We start from the raw sequence: 27,233 nt of genomic DNA on the forward strand, positions 1-27,233 counted from the left end.
ATTTTCTCTGCCCCTGCCCCTCCAGCTTGTGCTCCTTCTCTAAAATAAATATATATTTTTTAAAAGGTGAATTAATATGTGGGTCAGAATCACTTGAGGTACTTACACAAAATGCAAATGCCGGGGCCCTGCTCCAGACCCTTACAATGACCTTGGAATCCTGCTGAGTGTGTATACGCAAGTTTTTGTGGTATTAGTGGACATCAGTGTTGAAAAAATACAGCCCTCTGCTTTGAAGTCCCAAGGAGTGCTACTGTCAGAGCCCCGTGGGAGATCAGCTCAGTTTCTGTTATAGTTTATCAGAGCACAGAGTCTAGAAGGTCTAGTCATTAGCTTACAATTCATACAATTTTCAGTAATTTAACCGGAAAGTGTTTTGCACTAAGTTACACTGAACGTACTTTCAGTCTGTAGGCTCAGTGTGTCTGTGCAAACGTGAGGAGGTTCTTAGGAGTCTTGGTGTTATTAGGTGAACCAGGATGAAGGATATTGAGATTGGACTGATTGATCACTGGCTGGGATGAGGAAGACCCTGTCTAAAGGTCAGGGCAGTACTGGCTTTTCATTGCTGAAACCTCCTTCAGCAACTGCCCTGTTACCCCACAGTCCAGGGACTGTGTCTCCATCAGCCAGGGACACATTCTTCCAGGTCATGTGCTTCCTAAAGATTACTGCAAATGTCGGAGTCACGCTATTTCATTCGGGTATTGTGGCACATCTCTTTTCTGACTTTTTTGGTTTCATAGTTAAGCTCTCAGGAGGCAATTATTTTGAGCCAATTTCCTTCCTCAGAGAGCTGAAATCCCGAAATTTATCAGTAATGAAATATCATCTACCTATGCCTTATTATTAAAAGGCTGTTGTATTTTCTCTGCCCCTTTCTGACTTTCTGCGTGCCCTGGCATTATCGTTACCCTGAACTATGTAACCTATTCTCATTCACTTACTGCGACGAGGAGCATCCTCTCAGCAGAGAGATGCTGTGACACAGAAGAGTTAGAATACCTGAGCTCCTTGTCACTCTGGAGCCATCTGAGGCACATTGTTCACACGCGTCTGAGCCTCTTCTAGAGCTGGAGAATCACATGTCAGCTCACCTCATGGGACAGTTGTGAGGATCACCTGGTTGTGGGTGTTTAGATACATATCGTGCCATACAAATGTATGTTATTGTCTTTTCCTTTGGACTGTTTCTGCAGTAACTAACAGTCTGGACATTTGGCCTAAGCATGTCAAAAGGAGAGGGCTGGAAATAAGGAACAATTCGCACACTTTTTAAAGTTCTGATTATGGATATTCAATCTCCCTTCGCCATGCTGATGCTGACTACAAACCCCCACAGTTGTAAATGTTGCCTGAAACATCCAGGTTCACCCAAAAGCTCGCTGATACCTGTATTTACATTTATGAAAAATAGGTTGTAAAAAAAATTTTCCTCCTTCCCAGGTTATCAACATGGGTCACAGCATGGCTCCAAATGTTAGTGTGGAAATAATGGTACCGAATTCTTTTACCCCCCAAACCGATAAGCTGTTCAACATTTTGGATGTCCAGGTAAAAATATGTTCCTTCCTTTATTTGAAGTTATGTTGCTAAATGGGTGTATCTCTTATTTGAGTCACGCTTTCAGCTGTGAATGCACCAATTTCTGAGTATACTTCGAATATTATCCATTGGAACTAAAGGGTTACAGAGACCTCTGCTCTTCCGTCTTCAGTGCATTTTCTTTGTGAAATGGGCCTCTGGAAGTAGTTGGTGAAATGCTCTCTAAATCTTGAGTCTGCCGTTGAAAACGAGTATTCAGCCATTTTTTAACAGGAATCGATATTTTTATGTTGATGACTGTATCAGAATTGTTTCTTAAATTCCCATGTTCAAGACAAGCAGTCAACAAATAAATCCTTCATTGGGTTTGAGATCTAATTTTAAATTATCTTTCCTGGTTGCTGGGGGGAGGGGGTTTGGGAGAAGGGGGTGGGATTATGGACATTGGGGAGGGTATGTGCTTTGGTGAGTGCTGTGAAGTGTGTAAATCTGGTGATTCACAGACCTGTACCCCTGGGGATAAAAATATATGTTTATAAAAAATAAAAAAAATAATAAAAAAAATAAAATAAGGATAATGGCCATGAAATTAAAAAAAAATAAAAAATAAAAAATAAAGTATCTTTCCTGAGTTCCAGAATTAGATGACAGGACATGCTGTTATTATGTGTCACCGTTTTATTTTGTGTCTAAAGCCAAAGAAATGTTAATTCCATGCTAAAGTTCAAATGTCCATTTTTCTCATTGCCTTATTTTCTGTCAAGTTAGGGCCCTGTGCTCACTTGAGCACCTATATCCAACCTAGTTAAAATGTTGCTGGGTTTCTGAGTTTTTGCCATGGAGACTTAATCTTTCCCAAGAAAGTCTGTTCCAAAGTATATTCACAAATTCAGAAATACTTGATATATTTTAGAAAAGGTAAGCAACTGGAACTTTTAAGAGCATGTAGTTTTTGTAGTTCTCTCCAGTATGAAATAAGATTTTTCTCACTTTCTATCTGTATAGACTACTGCTGGAGAATGCCACTTTAAAAATTATCAAAGAAAGTGTGCATTAGAGCAGGAGAAAGGTTCAATGGAGTTCCTGAAAGACATTTTCAAATTCTTGTCCAAGACTGATAAGAAGCTACTGGTAAGTTTCCATTTTTCTGGTTGCAGAGTTTGCTTTCAACATACAGAACCAAAGCACTTAAAACCAAGAACCAGTGGGTTTGAGCAGTCAGTTCAGTGCAGGAAAGAAACAACCCAAGGTAATACTCTTGCACAAGATGCACACATGATCAGAGAGACCCAGAGTTTATATTTACACACACACACACACACACACACACACACACACACACACACACAGATAGATAGATATGATTTAATTATTAATCTAACCAATGCCTATTTTGTGCCAGCCAAGCCTTGTTCCAGACCCTTTAGGAGGCCAAGATAGAGTATTCAGCTGAGCAGACTTTGTAACATGGGATTAATTTTCATTCCTTTGATTTAGTGAATTTAGGAAAAAGCCAAAAACCCTAAAGAAGTGGTCTTCCATTCAAATGATCCAAGTTTTACAAGGAACATAGAACATGTACCTTAACACAGTTCTGATTAGGAGTCTTTGTTTTAATTCTCAGAACACATGCTTCAGCTCAAATACTTTTTGTTATAATTTATAAAACAAATATTCACATTTTGTTTAAAGCAAAATAATTTTTAAATGCCACTCATGGGAGATGTTTAATTCCATGTAAAATATTTTAGCTACCTATAAAAAATGTTTTAATGTAGCTCTTTTGTATTTTTTTTCAAGTTCTGCATAAAAGATGATCCATATTGTTTAAATTTTTTCTGCCACTTTGGGAAAATGGAAAGTGGAAAAGAAGCCAGTGTTCACATTCAGCTGGAAGGCCGGCCATACCTTTCAGAAATGGTAAGTAAGATAAAATGACAACTTTGAGTTTGTAGATTCTGACAATCATCTTATTTATGTAGGATGGTATGTGAAGAGGCATTCTAGTAATTAAGGTATGAATAGTAAAATTTGGAGTGGAACTCTACAAATGTTTCCATGTATAGTTTCAGCTGCATACACTAAGTGATATGGCTTAAGTAATTAAAGAGAACTAAGACTATAAAATAGACTATGGAATAATTAAGAGGCTTATTTTAGAAAGCATGTCCAACTAATTATAAATTTTGATTAAATCACAGAAATTGGCCACCTATTTTATATAATCTTAAGATTTTTTTTCTAAACTACATTAAATTATGCCTAAATATTTAAGAAGTTAAACTTAAGGCTTTCATAAAATGAAAACATCAAAATTTATCAACAATAAAACACAAACATATGATAACATGAACAGAAACTCTGAAAGGCTGAATAAATAATACATCTTGAACTTCTTCCTAGAAATGAGTACGCAGATTTTGGGGTACCCGGACGGCTCCGTCAGTTAGTTGTCAGGCTCTTTGCGTAGGCTCAGGTCATGATCTCAGGGTCTTGAGATCAAGCCCTGTGTTGAGCTCTGTCCTCGGGGGGAGTCTACTTGAGCATTCTCTCTCTCCCTCTGCCCCTCCCCTGCTCATATTCTCTCTATAAAATGAATCTTATGAAAAAAATTAGAGATAAAACCAATTTTATCTGGAGTTCTGTTCCTCACTTTACCTGATAAATATGGATAAAGTATTTTTGTAGAGGTGTTGTAAAGCATTTAGTGCATGGTATATAGTAAGCCAAAGAAAACAGTAGTTCTATTTTGTTTAAAGATGAATGTTTAAAATTGCTACACAGTGGTCAAGGAGGGGAGGGAGAAAAAGATCCACCAGATACTGAAGTAAGAGATTTCTGCTCTAGTTACAGTTGTGCTAAAAACTAAAACCTGAGACCAGCAACGAGTTACTAAGACTTTTGCAGTTTGCAGCCTCATACCCTTGAGGTCCGGATTTCTCCACATTGGGCACTATTGGCATTTTGGACCAGATAATTCCTTGGTGCCAGGTCCAGTCCTGTGTATTGTAGGATGTTTAACAGCATTACTAGTCTCTATGAACTAGATGCTGACACACCACCTCCCAAGTCCTGACAGTCAAAAATGTCTCCAGAAACTCCTGTCCTCAAGGTGATAAAAGAATCAATCCCTGTTGGAAACCACTGCTTTAACAAAGTGTGTAATTTACTTTCAGCCCTAGAATTCTACAACATTTATATAGTAGTTTTCACTTTTAAAGGTCATAGATCTCTTTAGGAATACTGTTCTACTGCAATGAATGCATATATGAGAAACTCAATTTTACAGGCAATTTTAAGAGGTTATGAGAAACTCAATTTTACATGCAGTTTTAAGATGTTCTCAGAGAATGTGGAGCCCACCCCCGGATTCTTGGCTATGTAGTATATATCTTGGAGTTCATCTACTGATTTTATATTTGAATGTTATAACTACTTGTACCAGATTTTTCTGTTATGGTATTAGATAACTATATGTATTTTATCAGAGCAGCAAGATGACAGCACTGTTCAGGGAAAAAAAATAAAAGCCTAGGTAAAATAAATCTGAAGAAACATTTATTAGGTGAAGAAAGTCTTATTTGGTAAAAGACTCAATTTCTAGGAAACAAAATAGTGCTAACTACCAAATCTTTAAATTATTAAGTATTACAAATATCTGCATCAAGTTGTCTGCAAACTAGTCATGTTTAAAAATTTTGAGAGAGAGAGAGAGAGAAAGCAGGCAAGAGGGAGAGTGCAGGAGGGGCAGAGGGAGAAGCAGACTCCCCACTGAGCAGGAAGCCTGATGTGGGGCTCGATCCCAGGACCCTGGGGCCATGACCTGAGCCAAAGGCAGGCACTTAACCACCTGAACCACCCAAGTGGCCAAACTCGTTAAGTTTAATAAAAGGATTTCAACAAAATGATGCCCGGAAAAATAATACAATGGCCATGCCTTTGGAAGCGCAGGAAGTGTTGCATTGCAATTTAATACAAATGGTGAAATGAACTGGGGAATATCCATTGTAGAAACCTCAGAGAGTAGGTAAGGATCATGAGAAATTATTAATCTGTCTTCACGAATCAGGCTACAGTGATCTTTCTTTTATTAAACAGGATGAGACTTCGGCCCTCAAGTTTGAAATAAGAGCAACAGCTTTTCCAGAGCCTAATCCAAAAGTTATTGAACTAAACAAAGATGAGACTGTTGCACATGTAAGATTACCATTTTACCTGAAACCCAAGGATTATAAGGAAAAACTATTGATGGAGCTTTCAATCAGGAAACTAGAATGCCTAGATCATGGAGGGCTTGAAATACTGATATTTTCCACAGCTGGTGGGAGGGAACAATGCAGATGGCTTTTTCAGGAGGTGAACTTGGTAGAATTATCTGGATGAAGAAACATGGCACAAGCCAATTCTACTAAATGGTGCCAATGTTCCCTAGGGTTGTTAGAACCAGCAAGAGGAGGAGATGGGAATTGTCCAAAATACTATGGGAATCATGGGTTGGGGAGGGGTGGGAGGTGATTCAGAGGGAATTAAAAGCAAGTTTTTAAACTGGTGGCTCTTTATGTAGGTTCTGCTTGAAGGACTACATCATCAAAGACCCAAACGTCATTTCACAATAGCAATTATTTCAAGTAGCTTGTTCCTTGGACTTATTTTGCTTTTATTGATTTCATATGTTATGTGGAAGGTAAGCCTTTAATAATTATCCATGTTAAACTATTCAGTAATGCTGTTTTTAATTTGTAACGAAGCCCCCTTTGTGACTCCCAAATTATGAAATATTATAGCACTTTTAATGTTAACGTTTTAAATTCCCAAGTGACTATGCAGTACTGATCTCCTGTTTCTCCTAACTTCAGTACCAGTATTCCAACCATGACCCTAGTTTGGAAAGATGTTCTTTAAGAAAGCTCTTAGAAAACATTGCATATTATTCTTAATGTCCATTTTGGAGAGTATGTGTCACCGAGCAGTCCAGTAAAAGTGCTCTTTAACACAATATTTCCCATCTGAATTTTACTACTTGGGATGGTGACTATTCAGGTGTCCAATGAGTGTAATATATTCGCAACTATAGACTAGTGATTATGCAATACTGTTTACAGGCTGGCTTCTTTAAAAGACAGTACAAATCTGTCCTCCAAGAAGAAAACAGAAGAGACAGCTGGAGCTACGTTAACAGCAAGAGCAACAATGATGATTAAAGACTTCTTTCAAATTGAGAGAATAGACTCAGGTTAACCAAAGAAATTCAAGACAGTGTTTACAAGAAACCCAGAATTCTGCTTAGATTTCTCCTATGTACTTCATTTACTCATGACCTTGTGACATACTAGGTCTCAATGCAAGTGAAAAATCCCAAGCAATGATTACTCTTCCAGAGGAAAATAATCTCTCAGTTCTAAATGGATAGAAAAAAACACTAAAGCATTCAGTTTATTCAAGGTAAGTAATCCCTCGAAGATACCTTGAAATGGAAGTGCATCTGAATTAAATCATGTTGAGGAAGTAAACAACTCATTTGGAGAGGTCTTGGACTTGAAATATCATTCCTTTAAAAGAAATAATTTTCCAGGTGTGCTTGCTTCGGTAAAATAAACTCCACTGAATAGGCAATGATTCATTTCTAATAGATATTTGGGACTCACTGGAAAAATCCAGCTAAATATATTTAAAGAATGAAGAGCTGTTCCTCAATTTTTTTATGAATAAAAGAAGACCACTAATGTTTTAAAGCAGATTTTTTCTTTGAAGATCTTTATTTCTAATACCTTTATGATGGGCTTTGATGAACAACCATTTAGTCAGCAGTCTATGTAAGAGCACTTGGGGCCTGAGGAGCAAATTCCAGACTGAATTTATACACTGGTTTGAGTTTAATGACTTCTGGATAATTACTGTTTATACAGTTATGGATTCTCTCTGTATATATACATAAGTTCTTAAAAGAATATAACACATTTTTATCAAGGGTACCCAGGAGTAATGTCTAAAATCCATTTTTAGTGAAATTTTTTTACTTACAAAAAAAATTTTTTTTACTTACTGTTTTAGTGGTAAGTAAAATAGTTTTTATGAAAAAGCAAAAGTACTTAAGAACAAAAGTACTTAAGAATTCTAACTTATACTCTGAAACAGATTGTGAATGTTGCACTTTAGCTTATATTTCAAATATAAATACACTGATAATATGTCAAATATGAAAACTGTACCTCATTAATGACTCTTAAAAAGCCAAACTCTACGAAGACCATGCTTGGAGGCCAGTATTTCATATAAATTAGATACTATGTAAAATAGTGACTGTCAAATCAAGCAAATGCCCCTACTTGTGTAGATATTACTTTCTCCTCAGATGTATGTATTACATGTGTTTTTATCAGGTGTGTAAGAGCATTCTCGTCTGCATGGAATTAGAGAAACAAAATCTGGAAATTTAACTTTTAGCTTGTATTCAGTGAATATAAATGTGACATAAAAATTTCCATGATCTGTTTTAGTGGTAAGTGAAATAGTTTTTATGAAAAAGCTTCTGGATTTTAAATAATCTTTAGTATCTTTTCACTTGCAAATACAGTCCTTTTTCATATTTATTCAGGCATGTGACCTGGATGCTGATAGCTGTGAGTTGTCCTATATCTGTCTTTATTATTGGAAGCAATTAAATAGTAAAAGACTTCTGTCTATCTGAAGCCTCTGCCAACAGCGGTCTTTCTCAGGCTGCTGAAATTCCTGCAGGTTCTCTGTTCATGAGCCCACATTAGTAATTGGTGGCCAGAGAACAAGGAGGGCAGAGTTTCTGAAGGCACTCGATGGGTGAAACCCAATCTGCGAGCATGAACCCTCCTGAACATGGTATATCCCAGCAGTCATTAATTAAGCTTCAAAAGGTATTATATAAGCAAATGATCTGCTTTTTTCATTACATAAAAAGCAAAGTAATCCTTTCAGGAGATTTTCTGGAATCATTGGTGAAGGATGATCTCTGAGGCAATTTAAATTGGGCTCTTTTCTATCCAGAGATGATAGCATGTGGGGTATTGAGTGTGCTAAACCAGTGTGCTAGGATTGCTGGATAACACGACTTTCAGAAGCAAAGAGAAAACAGCTCCTCACTAGTTAGCTACTTCTCATACTTCAAAATTTGTTATGGATTTGAAAAGACTTAAAGAAAATCAACAACTTTCAGCTTTCAGGGAATAGTCACAAAATCAGTTCCCTAACAACTTAAAATAGTTTATCTCTTTGGCAAATAATGTAGGTATTGGAGCCATTTTGAAATCTGGATTAGGATCTCACCAGGGCATCCTTAGGTAATCTCTGGCATCCATCTGTAGGAACCAGGGTGTAGGAAATTTTATACCCATAGAGGATGGACTCAAATCCTGAAAGGTGAAAGCATCCAAATTATTTCACTTGGGAATTACTGACAGATCATCATGATGTTTTGAGTATATGAATGTTTATTTTCAGTTCCAATAAATACTTTCTGAAACCCAGAATTTAATTCTTTATATTTCATGGCTTAAGCTCTAGAAGCCAATTTTTAGCAACAAAAATAGCAATTTTCATTTCTTTAAAAAAATAATTTTCCCCTATATCTTTAATGCATGACCAATTCCTTCCTATTAAAATTCTAGTTTGTACATTTCTTTTATAAACAATTACATGTTACTTTGGAATCATTCATTTCTTCCATGCTTCCTCCATAAAGACTGATAAGTCTTGGGTGTAATCTGTAAGAAATAGATGTGTAATTATTTCATCAACCTCTTGTTATTTTTCACACACATATACCTATTGAGTCTGGTACATAATACCAAATACCAATCTAACGACAGGAAGGCAAACCTCCATTCATGGCAGAGCTCAATCTTGTAAATGTAGAGGGGTTGCTGATAGATGGACACTGGTAATTACTGTAACATCCAGACATTGTGCCTACAGGGTGCTGCTCCTGCCCCGGTCTTCCACCCCTTGAGTCCTAATGCTTTCCAGCAATGAGTCTGCATGGTCCTAAACTTGTTTCATGCCAGTTGTCCTATTACAGAGTATATCAAACTGTTGCTGTGTTGAGAAGGTTGAATGCTGGGGAAAGGGCTGAAAGCAGCACGCCACTGAATACAAAGTGATCAAGACTGGAGCTTTCAATGTGTACCCATCCACTCCGCAGAGAGCTTTCACAAGGTTAAGCTCTCGATCCACTTTTAAGATTATAAAACATATATTGCTAAAATTACAAAACAAATTGTAGACATTATCTGTACAGTTTAGTGAGAATGGTCATTTGAAATGCCAATATACTCAGAAAATTTGGTGATGAGTCTATATGAAAATGCTTGGGCTGTATGTAACAACTGGTGAATAAATGTAAAGTTATACTTTATTTATTAAAATTGTACATCTATCTTTTTATGCTTCCCTGACTTACTCATTAAAAGAAAAAGTCATAACACGGCTGCTTCCATTATACTTAATTTTGTGTCTACTGGTAGATATTGAAGGGGGTAAATAATGAAACTTACTTGACCAGAACCTCTGATTCGGCTTCCACTAAGTCACCATCTATGTTCCAAGGGAAACTGTGTTCTGAAGCAGCTGCCTGCCGTCCGTCAACCTCCTCCGGATCACATCCACTTTTGTTTCTCTGACGAACTCTTACTTCTCCAACAGTGTAAGTCTCAACAAATGGAAAGTTGAACTAAATAAAACCAACACAAATAGTCACAGTGTGGGCTTTATCCCTAACTGCTCGTGCAAATTAAAAAGTTCACTGTGCTTTCTCTTGCACATAAATATCAACATGCATGAGGATATTTTTATAGCTTTGAAACTCTGTGCCAGGGGTTCCCCAATTTCTTTGGGAGATCAAGCAAACTTGTTTTATGATCACTAGCCTGAGGTTGTATACAAAATCATACCATTTTCAATTAAAGATTTTTTAATACCCAGCTGTTGACCCAGAAGATTTATATAATCCACCAATTTACTAACTTGTCAATTAGTTGAGGTGATGTAAAACTAAGTTTCACACTTAGAATTTAACCAGGAAGAACCTAGCTCTAAGCTTAGGAAGGTAGAAAGAGGAAGTCAGTCAAATGCGATTTTTGCGGGTTTTCCGCCTCAGTCCCACAGTCAAGATGGATACAATTTGCAAGACAATTGTTTGCTTGCTGACCGCTCTAAAAGGGTGCAGGCTATCTTCAAGTTTGTTTGTCTAAGGAAACTTTAGTGGAAAAAAATATGTATCTCATAAAAAAGAAAAGATAGCCAAATACCTGTTTAGTAGCAGTGCACAATAACCATTCACTTATTTCCCTTTTTAGGTAAATGGCATGAGGTCGATTCCTATGATCTACATGGGTTTTTCTCTCTTACATGTATAAACCTCGGTGAGGTATGGAGTTCTACAAGTTGCCAGAAAACTAGTATTTTTCCCCCACACCCTTATTTTGCCCAAGTAGAAACCAAGGCCCAGCAGTTCACAGTTATACTGTATAATGCACTGGGCTACTACCATGGCATATACTGGATTTACAGGGTGGTATCAGCCATTCTAATGCAGGTACAGAATTACGGGCCCCAAGTAGCTCTCTGTGGAAGCACGGGGGCTCTCTGTGAAACTGCTTAGCAGTTGCTGCCTTAGACTTCCATCTTAACTCCAGAGCCCTGGGGACAGCCTTCATTCTGTGTGAACTTGTAAAAATAATGGGTGTTAAATGAGTCACTGCTAACTGGCTAACTAGGAGTTAAACTGCATCCCGGATAACAATGCCTGGAAGCCTTAACTCTTAGTACCTGCAAAGGTCACCCGTGTTTGGGAAGAGGGTCTTTGCAGATGTGACTGAGCTAAGATGAAGTCATCAGGTTGAGCCCTCATCCAACATGAGTGATGTCCTTATAAGCGAGGAGGCGGCCACGTGATAAAAGCAGTCCGCCTGCGGCGCGCAGTTGGAAGCTGAGAGAGGCCACAGAGGGATGGCCGCCACCAATAAATCTGTTATCTTAAAGCCTCAGTTTTCGTGTGCATCCTTCACCAAATGAAGTTCCACACATGCCAGCAAATTCATTACCTATGAAGCCACATCATTAGATGGGAGGTTAGGGAGCCAAGAGCTCAGTGTCTCGTGTGAGGGTGTGTCTAAGATGTGAGGAAGAGACCAACAGTTCAAACTGTGATACACACAAATGCCATGATGGTGTAAGCACAGAGTTAAAGGAGAGAATCAAGAAGCAGCAAGCTCAGGATGTTCCGTGAGCTTCCTATCTGATGGGAGTCTTAACACACAAGGGTTAGCCTGGAGGGGAAAGAAAGAAGTTTTAGAGAGAGGAAACATTTGCCTTAGTATGGATATAGCGCACCATTAAGCAACTACAAAAAGTTTAGCATACTGTAATACTGATTGTAATACTGGTGTTTTGGCACTTATTTTTAAAGAAGATATTTGATTAAAAAAAAAAAAGACATAGATGGGGTTACCCACTGAATTGTACCTCTCCCACAAAGTTGTAAGTTGACCTTATCACCCCCATACCTTAGAATGTAACCATAATTAGACAGAAGGTCTTTAAAGGTGTGGCTAAAATGAGGCTTTGGGGTAGACCCTCATCCACCATGACGGGTGTCCCTAAAAGATGAAACTAGGACACACAGATGCCAGGGATGTGCACAACCAGAGGAAAGACCCCGTGAAGACACAGCCAGAAGGCAGAGAGACATCTTGAAGCCACAAGAGGCCTCGGGAGAAACCACACCTGCTAACACCATCTTGGACTTCTAATCTTCAGATCTGTAAAAAAATTTCTGTTAAGCCTCCACAGAGTCTGTGGTATTTGTCATGGCAGCCCTAACACACTAATAAAATGACCAAAACACAGGAAAGCTGGGATACAATGGCAAGAAGTGAGGCTGTGACATAAGCAAGGGCCAGAATACAAAGGGCCATGTATTCCATGCCGAGGACATGCGCCGCCATCTTGACAAGAGTGAGCAGGGCACTGAAGAGTTAAGCACGAGAGCATCAGCAAAGTGTTTTAGCAAAATCCCTCTAAAACTAACTGTGGAAGATAAGACCAGAGCAAAGGAAGGTCGGAAAGAGGGTGCTATAAACTATAAGGGATTAAGGTTCAAAATAAGGTGGAGGAGAAATTTCAGAAACATTTAGGAGGGAAACCAACAGAAGAGCTTGGTGGCCTGATTGTGAGGAATGCGGGAGGGAGAGGATTCCGGAGTAACTCCAGGATGCCATCCTCTGGAGAAACACATGGAAGGAGGACCTTTAGGGGAAACACAATATGGTCAGGTATGGACATGCTAGACTCAAGATGCCTGTGAGTTTTCCTACTTCAGCACACAGGAAAGCACCATGATCCTGTTGATCAGCAGAGAAAAGAGAACACTAATTTGCAAATTTAGTTAATTGTGCAAAGCTCAGATAATGGTTCAAACGGGGGGGGGGGGGTGGTAGGGAATGAGATCCCCCAGGACAAAGTATCACAAGAGGACTAGAAGTTGGCAAACAAGTTCTCAGGGAAAGCACTAACTTACTTAAGAGTCTTAAACTCCCTACCAAAAATGATGGTCGAAGTATACGTGGGAATGTAAGACAGAGGAAAAGGAGCACGGTGATAGGACAGAGTTGAAAGGAAGGGTAGTATTTTTCTATTTGACACAGTGATGGGGAAGGCAGGATGATGGTGGTTTTCATTATATGCTACGATTGTTAATATATGTGAAGATTCAGTTCAACCTGGCAAAGATGGTTCCCGGACCTAGACTGGGGCTTTCCCGAGGCCGAAGTACTGTGTTTTCCTTTCTGGATACACAGTTACTGCTAACTAGACTGCTGCTTATATAAACTTACCTTTATGTGGTCTTTATAATATTACATAATTTACATAAATTTACATTTTTGAAAATGTCACCATGAAGAAAAGAGACTACACGTACATACCTATGTGTAAATTTATGTCCTTTAAAAAAAAAAGAAAAAAACCAAATGTATCAAATTAACATTGCTTGGAAGCAGTGACCTTGGGAATCCATCTACTTATTCATACATACCATTATGTATGAATATGTATTTTCAGAGTTAAAGAAATAATTACAGAGCAATAGCATGGATTTCAATTTTTGGAAAGAGCTAAGTCAATCAGAGTTAGGACTAACTACTGGCCTCTTCCAGCCCCCTAACCCCCCCCCCCCCCACACAGAGGCAATAGTTTTTGCATCAAAAATAAGACATGGCTGGTAAATAGGGAAAGCAGGTTATAATATATCTTGCATAACATGATCTTACTTTTTTAAAAAATTGTTTTCCTATAGAGAGTTCTATTCACTCTGTCTTCGCTTTTCTTTTTATAGTAAGCATGTATTACTCTCAAACTCACAAGGATATTTTCGTGTTGAAAAAAGGATGCCTACAAAAAATTACCTCAGACATTTGCCCCTTAGGCAATTCTCAAAAGAGAATTTCCTAGTTATTTTGTACCTCCCTAAAATAAATACAGAGCTTCTCAGGATGAGTACCTTCAGGTTAATACCCATTGAGGTTCTCACATATGTTTAATGTGGAAAGATTCAGAGGTTTATACCAAGGTAGTGATCCTGATTAGCACTTGGAATACAGAATTCAGAGTGCTTTTTATATTGCTTTGCTGTTTCTACTTTCTGACTTAGGAAAAAATAATAATGAACATATACTGCTTGTGGATTAAGAAAAATAGTAACACTGCCAACAAAATGAGTAACATCTGAAAAGGCCTACATTCCTTGAGCAGTCAGTCACCATCTTTCCCCAAACACACACACATGAAGTTATTACTTCGGCTCACAACCTACATTATGTCTGCTTCTGTGTACTTTGAGATTGGTATTTAAGGAAAGAGGCACTGTAATTTTTACAATACAATTTCCTAGACACTTCATTCAGTTGCTTGCTCAATAAACACTGATCAAATAACGTAGGGGGCAGAAGAGAACTGAAACTTCATGAGGACTGCCTACAAAAATTTACTACAGTGTGAGTCTCGCAATGGTCACCTGCATAAGCAAGATGCCACTGCCACCACTGGACTTACGCTCCTCCTCCCATATACTCTCTCCAGCTGCATCCAGGTACAGTTCTGTACCTATAGGAAGTGAGACTACAGGGCTTTACAAGCATACCGATGTAGTTCAAGACTCATCATTTCAGAAATTCACATATTTCTGGATCAGTTTCCTAAAAACTGGGTCAAAATCTCTGCCAAAAGAATGTGGCTTATAATAGTTATTGCTTCTCTTTAAAACAAATCCCTTAAGGGGAAATACAATTTTATCTGTCTCCCAAAACGCAACCACATGTTCTCATTCTGAATAGAATACTGACTGTATAAATGTGGTGTGTTTTTAAATATAGGTCTGCAAATCTATTTCAATTAAGTGAAGGCAGGCTGATCTGTACATAAATGGCAGGAGAATCTAAAGGTCATAACTTCAGAGACTCTGCTGCCATAACATTGAGAAGGCTAAACATCTCAGACTTCACTGCTTTTCATTCTGAAGAACAGCCAAGTACATAATTTTATCTTTAATTTACTTCACATTTCAGTATAACACTACATTTTCTACTTTCTCTTTGTAGGCACACACGCACACACACACGTATGTATCCTCCAAAGGATAGCTCAAAAAGGACCAATCTATATTAATACAATAGGTACTCTTCAAAATTTGGAGGAACCACAACTAAAAGAAAAAAAAGATTAATATATTAAGAGAATAACGCCTTCTTATGATGCAGGATTTGATGTCAACTCTTGCAGCATCTCTCTTTCCAGGATTAACAGTTTTGCACACAAGTAATAAAAATAATTTACTCTACCTGATTTTTAACACTGGCGTATCTTTTTAGGTGCTTTATAAATTCTGGTCGAGAAGTGTTTCGTACAACGATAAGAGCCATGCTTCCATTATTTAATCTGGAATTAAATATTTGTATTTGACACTGAGAAGTTTATGAAGTGATTGCAACAGAAATTACTCTATCATTCCTTCTAACAAATATCACGCTTACTAGAAGTTTTAGGCCAGAGAGATTAGTCATCGTCACATTACATTTACCTAAAATTCTTCAATCTTATCTTGCTGTTGTTATTTTTTAAACAGCACAGCCCTTCGAATTAGTTTTTTATTAACTGACTGATTTCCTTCTCTGTAAGTTCATTAGGGGCTTTTTAAGAAAATGAACGATCATGCATCCTATATACCTAGCAAGACATCATTTAAAATCCAGTGTATTTACTTAGGGATTCAAAATGTGAAATCATGTGTTTTTAAAAGAGGTAAAACAGCAAATAAATACAAATGGTATAACAAATTGCTCAACACTTTCTAAAACCTACAGTGTGATATTTAAATATTTACTTATGGGCAGGTCGAAGTGACATAGAAAAATAAATCAAAGGGGCCCACAGATGGATAAAAGGGACAAATGTTGCCACACATGTGCAGTTAAATGACTGAGCATTTTAATCTTGCATAACAGTTCAGTTTAATATAAGAGACTGCAAATTTAGAGATGTGATTTAGTGCCAAAAAAGCCACTCACAAATGCATCTAGCTTTAGAAGGCAGTTTGCAGAAATATGTGCAAATGATGTCTAGCTTGATTTCAAGGCAAATATAAAGTTATTCCAAGAATAACAACAACAGGAAAAAGAGCTCTTTAAATCTTATGGAAACTCAGGTTAGAGCTTGCAAGGGACCTTGGAGATTACCCAGTCATTCATTCAGTTTATACAGATGGAAAAGAAGACCCCAAGTTTAAGTGATTTGCTCAAAGGCACACCAGGAAAAACAAAATGATCACTGGTACCAGATCTCTTAGCTGCCAGGGTCCAATGTTCATTCTTCTTAACATGCCAACACATCCAGAGTACTGTCTTGTGTTTTTATTCTTCAAAAATTGCTTAATTTTTCATAAACATGAAAAGCACTTCGTATGTCTCCTTTTCAATACTTAGTCATTGAAACACGCTCTATGTAACTTCACTATTCTAAGTTTTATATATATTATGCATTTAATCTTAGGATACTGAAAACAACACTAATTTCTATCAGCAATTTTCAATGAGGTATTTTGAATTAAGTTATACTTTATTGGGGGGAGGAATAAAGTTGGAAGTTCAATCTCCTGTGCAATGATCCTGAATCATTCTGAAGATAAATCTCTGAATACCTCTGGTCAGCCAAGGCGTGGTATAACAGTTTTTACAAAAAAAAAAAAAAAAAAAAAAAAGGCGGGGGGAGTGTTCGATTACAGTCCACAAGGAAATCTCTAACTAGAGATTCTCTAGCTCCTCTGAAAATTTAATCAATACTGATTAAGCCTCGTGAGAATAAGCAATGGAATTCCAGGCAAGTTAAAAACTATATGGAGCAGCATTGAGAGAGGCATGAATCCACTCCCAGAAGAGCAGACCACCTCTCATGAAGGTCCTGAAGCAAACATGAGAGTCAGAGATGAAGTAGGATTAGACAAGTATTGTCTCCAGTCCTGTAGAACATTGCTCCGTTAGTCAGCTAGCTGGTTTCACTTTTAGCGAGGGAGACTATACTAGGCAAGTACACATCTATCTAGGATTTCTGATGGTATAGGCAGGAAACTATTAAGTTACAATTTCTAAATCACACAAGCTTCAAAATAATTCCCTTCCAGTTACTAAAGATAAAGAGGACGCTGGTGTCTAGATATTAATATCAAAGTGCATAGTTTTTCTTTTCCTCTAACTTTGGATATTTCTCTATCACCTTCATATCAACTGCCGAGGAAAAAATTGTAAATCAACCCCTCTTGCTAGCTATTAATCATTCTGGTTAAATATTTTGCAGGGAAGACAAATATGAACATTGAAATTATGTTATAAATTGCCACAGCACAGAAGTCATTCTTTTAGTCTATGTCCAGGGAAAATCTAGATTTGACTATATTATGCAATATTCATGATCCTTCCATGCTCTCTGTGGGAGTGGGAGAGAAAGATTTTCAGATGAATAATGGACAGCTGCTTGAAAAGAATGTGTAAGAGATGGTTTATATTTTTGTGGATAAAATGATATATAAAATGTCTCAAGAAAATGTGGGCAGCAGATTCATATGTACCACTATTCATACTAAATATAAATAAGTGAAATTCAGCTTTCTTTGACAAAGGTATCAAATATACCCAAAGACAAGCTATTCATGCTGAAGATATTTATGTCTGTTCTACAGTTTGAAAGTAGAGACGTTCACAAGAAATACAAGAAATGTAATGTTTTCAATGACCAGTAAATAAACACAAATAAAGCAAAGTAGGCATAAAATGACATAATAAAATATGTTAATAAAACCCAAGAAATATTTTAGCCTCAGAAATACAAATAAATCAGTGATCATCTAGTATTTCCAGTTTAACAGCTGGTCTCAGCCTACTCTGAGGCAAAGTCCCTTAGAATCTCTTCTATTATCACAGTCCAAAAGAGACTACCTGTTGATAATATTCTAGCCAGCCAAAAAGTTATCAAGGTATTCTAAAAGAGAGAAAGAGAAAAAAAACCCTGGTTTATAGAAAAGTATTAGTGATTCAATAAAAATGCTTACTAACCTGGTAGTAGGTGCCAGGCCTCTAGGTGCCACCGAACACAGGCAAGGGATTGCCATAATGCTGACATTCAAGAACTGACCCTGGATGGTCTGCCACTGATCACTACTGTCTAAAGGCAATGGAAGTGACTGGTTACTTTCCCTCACCAGAGCAAAATGTCAACAGGGTCTGGCTCAGTTCTTAAGGAGGTACTTTTAAGCTTACCAGATTTGGGAGATCCTTCTGCCTTCCTAAAAGTAAGAAAACAAAAGAAAAGAAAAACCACATCACACAAAAAATAACATCTATTCTATTGAGAAACTTCAAGAAACTAATTTGTTAAATATTTTCTTAGATTAGATCAAGTAAGTAAAAATATGTGAGTATATTCCATTACTGCATTATACTGTGCTGATTCATTTAAAGGTGGTGTCATAACCACCATCACAATGATGATTTTGCTTTTCTTTTAAAGACTAGAACATTTGCTTTGTGTGGCTTTGAGTAATGTTTGTGTTCCACACTAGACTGAAATTCTCCTGGCAAAAACCATGGGTTTTGTTTGTTTTCTGGCTTACTGTTGTGTCCAATGTGCCTGGTATGTAACATTCAATAAACAGGCTGTTGAACAAATAAGTGAATGATTGGATGGATGGATGGATGGATGGATGGATGGATGGAAGGAATCATTGTTTCTGAAGACAGAAGTCAAAAGTACATGGCCATCTAGAATTACACTACTCTACATTCTTTGCTAATATTTTAGAAAAACAACCTAAGATCACAAGACTAAAAAATTGTGTATATCAAACTATTTCATGCCTTAAAGAAAGATACAGATGCTTATAGTACTTTGAGCTCTTTACCTACCATTCTTGTAAATCGTGAGAGCTGATACATGGTAAAAAGGATATTTCACAGTCTTCAGGCCTAAAATACAATAAAATTTGCCATTAACACTCATGTACTCTAAGATACAAAATTTTTGGTTTAAGAAAAAAAAAAAGCTTACTTGAGTTTTGCCAGTGCCTTCATGACCGCAAAATCCCTTCGTTGGTTGGGTGACATCCATCGATTTTTTTCTGCAAGGGCCAAAGTTCTTCCACCAAAACCAAACATGGCGGAGAACCCAAAGCGAAGAAGCTTGCCAGTCATGCTAAAAGTGCAGACATCAACTGGTTGTATGTGCCCTTGAATATCATGTTGGATATTAGTCAAGCAGTGAGAGGAGTAGGGCAAGTTGTCAAAATGGCAAACACAGAAGAACCTATTTATTTACTTATAGAAGATCTCAAGCAATTTCCTATCAGGATAAATATCCTTGCTTTCTCTTCATCTCCCCTGACCTTCAACTACTGCAACTGCCATTTGTAAATTTTTCAGGTACCAAGGGAGAAACACAAAGTAGTAAATACTACAACTTATTGTTATTTCATGTAAAACATGGTTAAAGAAGTCAAGTTTAAAGTACACGGGCAAACTAAACTTAGATTTAACAGTAGTTTTGCATTGCACTTATCTGAGTTTACAGACCTCCCATTAATTGGAATAATAACAATTCTAGAGTAGCTGTGCAGTGAATTGTCTTTTTGTGTTTTTCTTTTAATAACGTCATCCCAGCCCTACCATCTAGGTGTAGCCCAACAACAGTATCTGATATACTTCAAAAGGATGCATGGATTTTCTTAATCTGATTGTAAAATTGTGATTTTGACCACCATCATGATTTTTTTTTCTCAAAAGATTATAGTAAAACTTCATTTTCTACTCTTTATAGTGCCTGTGCTCTGAAAAGGGAGGCAGTTCAAATGGTGAAGCTTCGCCCTAGTTGACTTTTGATTTTCAGTAAAACATGTCTCTGCTTTGAGGGACAAAGAACTTGTCCTTCCTTAGATGCATCTGACAGAAATAAAACAGTCATATATAAATATAAAAACTTCCTTATAAGAAAGTCAACTTCCTTATAAAACAGGAACTTCTTTGAAAGAATTCTTACCCATTATAATGTGCAAAGTTGCAGTTACCACATGAGGGATTCCATGAAGAGAATGTGCGAGTACGTTAGTAGAGCCTGCTAAATCAATTCAAAACATGTATAATCAATGTAGTGTATGTTTTCATTTATGCACTTGTTCTTACTTTACACAGAGATGACTACGTAATGTTCAAATGAAAAATTAATGGAAGTTTATAAGTGTTCATTTACAGACTCACATCAAATAGTTGCCAAATTTTTGTTTAGCCTTTAAACAACTTAAAATTAGTAAATAGTTTATAGTATCTACTTGATCACTGCTTTTTCCATCATTAATGTCTATTTTCTACCAAAATGTACTAGTTACGTCAAAGTCTACCCCCAACTGCAATCAGTGGGCTTCTAACTTCTATCACAAAATGAGCACCAACAGCATTAAGGCTGTCCCTGGAGAGCAGAAACAAATGCATAAATATATAAATAAAAATCTAAATAATAATGAAGAAAAAAATCTAAAATCACTGTAAAGTGCTAGATAGTTTTTAAATACTTTTAATGAATCTTAGAGATAAGCTTTCATCCAAGAGGGGATTTTCCTCTTATAGAACAAATGGTATCCTCGATGAAGAAAATATTTATTTCCATGGTATTTACCACTATAAAAGTCTGTTTTGAGACATTATAGATATCTTATTTTCATAATCATTAGGATAATATATGATCCACATGGATTTTGCCACCACCCTGCAGAAGAAAAGAGTTCTCTCAAGTCAGGCTTCTATAACATTTTTATATCTCTGGGATCTTGGGGTAAAAGCCTTTCTTTGAAGATGAAAAAATCAACTGGCCCCTGCCATTCCCAGGAGGTTAAAAGGATTTAAAATTACAAGACTAAAAGTTTTCTTGAATTACAGATTGTAAGAAAGAAATGGCAGTAACAGCCAGCAGCTATGAAAGCGTGAAGGTTAGCCCCTGGACTTGTTAGCTGGGAACACTCCTGTATGGTCATACACGACCTCTTTGTTTTATATCACTTGAACTGATATGCTCAAGAGTTGTCAAGTTGAAGAAGCTAAGGCCACTCTGACATTCTTAACCAAGGCTGTCATTAAAATAATCGTTTTAAGGGACTTATCTAATATTAATGACTTCCAGACCTCTAGTAATACCAATTCAAAGAAAAGTCCATCTCAACCCTAATTAATAAAACTGTTCCAACTGATTTATCAAAGGGCAAATGATACTCTGATCTTTGTTACTCAGAATATGGCCCACTTTCCAGCTACAATACTCTGGCGCTTAGGACAATAAATGGGTGTTTATTAAAATGGTGACTCTGGGGTCCCACTCCAGACCTACTGAATCAGAGTCTGCGTTTTATAAGATCCTCAGGTTTTGTGCCTGAACAGTAACATGAAGAGGCACTCATCTAGAATTGTATGGTCTAGGGACCAGGAGCATCAACATCATCTGGGAGCTTGTTAAAAAGGCAAATTTCTGGGCCCCACCTCCAACCACTGGAAACAGAAGGTCTTTAAGTAAGGCCCCAGGTGTCCATGCTTTAGCAAGTTCTCAAGGTGACTCATAGGCATCCTAAGGTGTAAGAATGGGTCCAGAAACCTGTTACTCAGTGGATCTTTACCCAGGAGTCAATTACCTAAGCCTTTCTAATTATCCTTTGACCACCTAACAGCTTACCCTCTGGTCATCTAATTGCTAATTAATCTGAAATAGGTGGGAGGGAAGAAAGGAAACAAATCAACCTATTTTGCTTCCCAATCAGATTTATGATAAAGGTTTTGGAGGAGGCCACATAATTAGAGTGAGATATTTAGGATTATCAATGGATTACAGTACTCCATGAAACACATCTCCTCCATTACCATGGTTAATTGGGAATAGACCATAAAAGCATTCCTCTAGAAGGGCTATTAAAGAACATAATGTCATGTTGTCATGTGCAATAGAGAATGACACATATCATGACCCAAGAAAATAAAGACCATTTATTCCCTGTGAGTTTGAAGTATGCAAAGCATGTCCAAACACAACTCTTCTTAGATTGCTCAAGATCACTTTTTAAAATTTTTAGGTCTCGGGCTTTGCACCTTGACAACTTGTTCTTAAATCCGTAGAATTTGCAAAGAGGCATGACCAGAAATTATTTTAGTCATCTTCTACTCTGATTAACCCATTCCTTAGTCCTGAAGAACAGTTTTTTACACGCTGAATTAAAAAGGAAAGTTTGTGAGGAAAGTGCTTATAAAATGGTAATACTATAGATTGCTCAGTATTTTTGTTTGGATAATCTAAAATAGAGTACAATTTCCAAAAACAAAATGTGATCCATCTGAAAAGACGTCTACATGCCAAGAGAACATGTTGCTCACATAAATAACAACTATGTAATTTTAGCATTCTCACAAAAGCTATAAATGTTCTACCTCAAGGTAAACATTTTAATTAGTCTGAAAAGTTATTTTTCTTAACAGCTACCAGCAATTTTGCTCACCACCACCTCTCCAGACCTGCTAAAATGTGCCAGATACAAAGAGGGTAAGGACAGAAGTAGCAGTTCATGTAAAGCATGAGTGATGGAAGTACCAGGCAGAAACTATGGAGGCAAAAAGAAACAAGGAAAAAAATTGTCCTTGGAAGTGCAAGCACTTCTGCAGAACAATTAACTTAATTAACCAGACACCATGAATATTCATAAGGCCGTTAATGTCTCCCACATCCAAACAGATAAATGTGATGTAATGACTTCCTAGTCAAGCATATCTAAAATTCTCATGAAAACTGCACCTACACTTTGGTTCTTTGCCTGAAATATCATAGAAATTAACAGTCCCTTGGCAATATTTTATTCTCCTCAAATTAATTGGAAAGCATGAATTTATTTATGTGAACGCTATAGGAATATATGGTTTGCCATCAGTATGTGGATTGAGCCTTGTTTTACAACAACTGGATTGCTTTTTTATTTTTATGTCCTCTCTGGCTTTTTCCTCTATCCTCCCCCCACCCGTTTAATCGGAATCTCTCTGTATAGTTCCTTAGCACCAGTTCCCATGGCAACAAACACCATTGCTAATGGCCAGCAGTTCAAATACAGGCTTCCCCACATCTGATCCATTTGAGTCTGACCATAATTCAGCGGCTTAGTCTGTTGGCTCAGTGGAGTAATTTACTAAACGCTCTCCCTCTGGGTGTCTCTCTCCAGGAGGCAAATGGCTTCAAAAGCAGTCTGTCTTCTGTGCGCAGCCTGGAAACTTCCTGCCCCGCTCTTGTTCCCATTCTCTATCAAAGCCCAGATGGGGCATTGGGTCTTCCTATTAGTACATCCCGCACGTGACTTCCCCCTCTTTATGGAATCCATAAGCTGGAACTCCTATACCATGACCACAATTTTGGCAACAGGCTGTATTTTCTAAGCAAAGTGCATTCAAATGGCATATTAAGAAGATAAGCATAACCACTAGTTTTTCTAGCTAACTATTCCCTTTAGGTCAAACACCTACCTGTGAGGGTAACAAGTTTACTTTTGATTCACAACAGTTAATAAGTGACCTCGAGTGTGAGTGCATATACTACTGAAGAGGAAATGACCTAAGCACATCCACTTGGCTTGAAAGGAAATGCTGAAAAACTCCACCATTACAGACAGAGCCACTAAAATGATGCGAAAAGGTGAAAATGACTACTGGCTCCTCTGGGCCACATTATTTTTCCCTCCCAGTTGAGGTTATTTTCTTCTCTTCTGCTTAAAGATCATCAAAGGTTTTTCTCTATATGCTTTATAATTACCAGGATATATCCAAATACGTGTCTCCTTTTAAATTCTTCTGGTTTTTTAAAAAGACTTCACAGTCTAAAAGAGCATGTGTGTATCTTTTGTTCTCTGTCTACGAACAATACTAAATATACTGAAATCCATACTAAATGAATGTGGTTATCAAATGGATAGAATGTTGAATTTTTTAACCAGTCACATTATTTCCTATTTTCATAGGAAATGGTCATTGTTTCTACTTTTCTTGTAGAGAGAATACTGTGTGAGGTTTTCCAAATGAAAAGAAAAGAAAGAATCACTTTCCATCACTACTGTTTGTTTAAATAATTTGGAAGGAATGACTGACATAATGTAATAACCTTGTGAAAGATACTTTCCTCTCTTCTGGAAGCCGGGGCTACTCTAGCTGTTCTCCCAGGCTCCCACAGCTTTCTGCTCCCTTCCCCTGCTCACAAGTTCTCCCAGAAAGCCTCCCAGCAGGGTGTTCCTTGCTCTCAAACTCCCATAGTTCCCTACTGTTTATCAAATACAATTCAGACCCCTCCCTGTGGAGCCCAGGAGCCACCCTGCTTTGGGACAGTTCTGATCCCGCCATCACCCAACAAATGACCTGTTTTCTATTTCTCCATGCTCTTGGATTTCACTTTGGCATTGATTATTTTTGCAATGAAGAAAATAACTCATCCTCATCAGGCCAGATCCTGCCCATTTTAGGCCTAATTCAAGGGCATGTGCTCTATTAAGTCTTGTATATGTTCATTCACTTTATAAATGTTATTGAACGTTCACTGCGTCGCGTTCTATTTTAGCTGCTGGCAATACAGCAGTGAGAATGAATCTCTCTAGCATTCTCAACTCCGGGTTATCTCTTTATACTCCGATAATGGGAGTAACAACATTTTACCTCATATGACATTGTAAGCAGCTTGACTAAAGGGGCCTTGTGAAATTTCATACCTTGGGCTGTGTGATCACTAGACCTTTATAGAGGAAGCCAGATTAATAACTATCCCATTTGTCAATTGTTTAACTATGTATTAAATCCTCCACATACACCATCTAATACTACAATAACCTTATACTGAGGTGAATATATATATGGGTATCTTTTTTACAGATTAGAAAAACGAGGCTCAAAGAAATTAAATAACTTGTCCAACGTCTCACATTTGCTAGTGGAAATGCCAAACTTGGGTCTTTCAGATTCAAAGTCTCCATTTAACTCTGTGTTACATTGTCTAGGATAGGAAGTGAAACAGAGAAAGATAGGAGAAGAGGTGCCAATTAGCAAATCCATGGTCACTGGCTTGCCTGCTGGTATTAAGCCGAGTGGCAGCTGTGCTCGGGCAGGGGTGAGAAGGCTGTCTGTTTCCTTCCCAGCATTCTTCTGGGCTCTGAGAAGCAAAGCATGGGCAACTTCACTGGCAGATCCATCGCCACCAACACAGACGACACTAGAAAACAAGAAATTAAAGAATGCAACACTTTACACTAATTGGTAATTATTCATGAAATCTCAACTTCAGAAGAGTAACCTTATATATTCAAGTGCAAGATTACTCACATGCACCTTCCAACATTTTAGTAAATATCAATGAATAAGGAGGCCCTCGCATAGCACTGGTCAAGTTTACTTTGAGAATATGATTCCTACACAATACCCCATAGACAAAATGTTTTTAAGTGGGTTAAGAGGCATTAAAACACTTGAACATGTTAATTCATGTTGAATCTGCGTTTGGCTCTGTTGATATCCAAAAGTATATTGTTCTCATTTTATGTTAGCAGTCATGTACAATTCATTTAACCAACTGCTAATTTTCAATATAGCTCTGAAAAGAGCTGTAAAAGTCATGTGAAATATGAAACTTTAAGAAGCGATTTACCATTAGTATATAAATACAGTAATTACAAACCTGAACTGTTTTTTTATCTTTTGGACATTACTACTAGTTGGCACTTTTAAAATTACTGTTACTGCCCTTTTGATCCTAGTCAGTACTGCTAATAATTTTTTAAGATTTCATGGTAAGTAGACTACAGCAGTGGTGGTGGCAGAAATTCATGAAAGTAATATATCGAATTTCAGAAATTTGTTTCATAATTATTTGTATTTAAAAGATGTAAAATAGGGGCGCCTGGGTGGCTCAGTGGGTTAAAGCCTCTGCTTTCAGCTCAGGTCATGATCCCGGGGTCCTGGGATCAAGCCCTGCATTGGGCTCTCTGCTCAGTGAGGAGCCTATTTCCTCCTCTCTCTGTCTGTCTGCCTCTCTGCCTACTTGTGGTCTCTGTCAAATAAATAAATAAAATCTTAAAAAAAAAAAAGATGTAAAATAATCTTAAGTAGCAAAAGCACATTAATTTACCCAAAAGGAGGAAGAGCTTGTGTTACTGAAAGCAGGTGTCATAACTCAAGGCCCATAAAGAGCCTAGCAAAAATGGAAGGTCACAATGAGTCTAAAGAAGGGACGGATTTTCAGTTCAGCCCACTCACGTCATCTGGGAGGCATGCCTAGGTTTTTCAGACACTTTTCATCCTCTGATTCTTCTAGAACCACCACAGATTCTGATTTTTGGGTGAGTCTCCTAATTTGTCAATATTATCAACTAGCATTCAGTTTATTAAAAACCTCCATGTGCCAAACAAACAGCTTATGGATCATGAACAGCAGGTTTTATTTGTTTTAAAATGGATTTATTTATTTGAGAAAGAAAGCAAGTGTGGGATGAAGGGGTAGAGAAAGAAGAGAGAGACCAAGCAGACTCCACGTTCAGCACAGAGCCTGAGGTGGGGCTCAATCTCAGGACCCTGAGATCAGACCTGAGCCAAAACCAAGAGTTGGACGTTCAACTGACTGGGCCACCCAGGTGCCCTGGTCACCAGCTTTTAAATGGTTCCTTAAGGTTAGGAAACTCTTGACTTTGGTGAACCCAGAGTCTGAGGGTGCCTCAACTCCCCACCCCCCACTTTTTTCTCAGCCTTCCAGCCCCTGCACAGAGCTGTGGTTCAGCCCTAGGACTGCACACTGCCTGACAGGATCCAGGTCCACCCTTGTTATTAGAGACTCCAGGACGTGGGATATGACCCAGTCATTGTTGACTAGGGGTACTATTTTAGGTCTGAAAGGATTCTAGGGGTTCATCATGTGGCCACTGATTCAGAAAAAAAGTGATTGTACCTACTGAAGGTCGACTTTATGTCAGAAAATAAAGTTCTGGTTTATTTTGATTCTTTTCTATTAAATCCTCAGAGTTCTATGAAGTAGGCATTAGCCTCATCTTTATAGAGGGGGAAGCCAAGGTTTGATGTGAACCT

The 27,233-nt window shown here is 37.6% G+C and overlaps 2 protein-coding genes across 5 annotated transcripts in view; one reads left to right on the forward strand and one right to left on the reverse strand.

The window, feature by feature from the left end:
- ITGA4 (integrin subunit alpha 4) overlaps positions 1-7,282 on the forward strand; it is a 77,464-nt gene extending 70,182 nt beyond the window's left edge. Inside the window, exons 23-28 of the mRNA XM_059394280.1 lie at positions 1,447-1,554; positions 2,551-2,676; positions 3,346-3,465; positions 5,644-5,742; positions 6,110-6,229; positions 6,648-7,282. Coding sequence (XP_059250263.1) covers positions 1,447-1,554; positions 2,551-2,676; positions 3,346-3,465; positions 5,644-5,742; positions 6,110-6,229; positions 6,648-6,746 — 672 coding nt within the window. The 3' untranslated portion in view covers positions 6,747-7,282. The remainder of the gene's footprint in view (positions 1-1,446; positions 1,555-2,550; positions 2,677-3,345; positions 3,466-5,643; positions 5,743-6,109; positions 6,230-6,647) is intronic.
- CERKL (ceramide kinase like) overlaps positions 1-27,233 on the reverse strand; it is a 139,110-nt gene that overhangs the window by 13,078 nt on the left and 98,799 nt on the right. For 2 of the 4 annotated variants that reach the window (XM_059394281.1, XM_059394284.1), the window contains 9 exons: positions 25,229-25,371; positions 20,146-20,223; positions 19,162-19,339; positions 19,020-19,079; positions 18,375-18,400; positions 18,171-18,279; positions 15,408-15,504; positions 10,068-10,243; positions 8,262-9,278 (listed from right to left, as the gene is read on the reverse strand). In XM_059394281.1, the coding sequence (XP_059250264.1) occupies positions 9,197-9,278; positions 10,068-10,243; positions 15,408-15,504; positions 18,171-18,279; positions 18,375-18,400; positions 19,020-19,079; positions 19,162-19,339; positions 20,146-20,223; positions 25,229-25,371 (949 nt within the window). In that variant the 3' untranslated portion in view covers positions 8,262-9,196. Of the gene's footprint in view, positions 1-8,261; positions 9,279-10,067; positions 10,244-15,407; positions 15,505-18,170; positions 18,280-18,374; positions 18,401-19,019; positions 19,080-19,161; positions 19,340-20,145; positions 20,224-25,228; positions 25,372-27,233 lie in introns of those variants that run through there. The other 2 variants (XM_059394282.1, XM_059394283.1) reach the window with 2 other exon arrangements.

Source organism: Mustela nigripes, chromosome 3 (genome assembly GCF_022355385.1).
Source record: "Mustela nigripes isolate SB6536 chromosome 3, MUSNIG.SB6536, whole genome shotgun sequence".
Taxonomy (NCBI): domain Eukaryota; kingdom Metazoa; phylum Chordata; class Mammalia; order Carnivora; family Mustelidae; genus Mustela; species Mustela nigripes.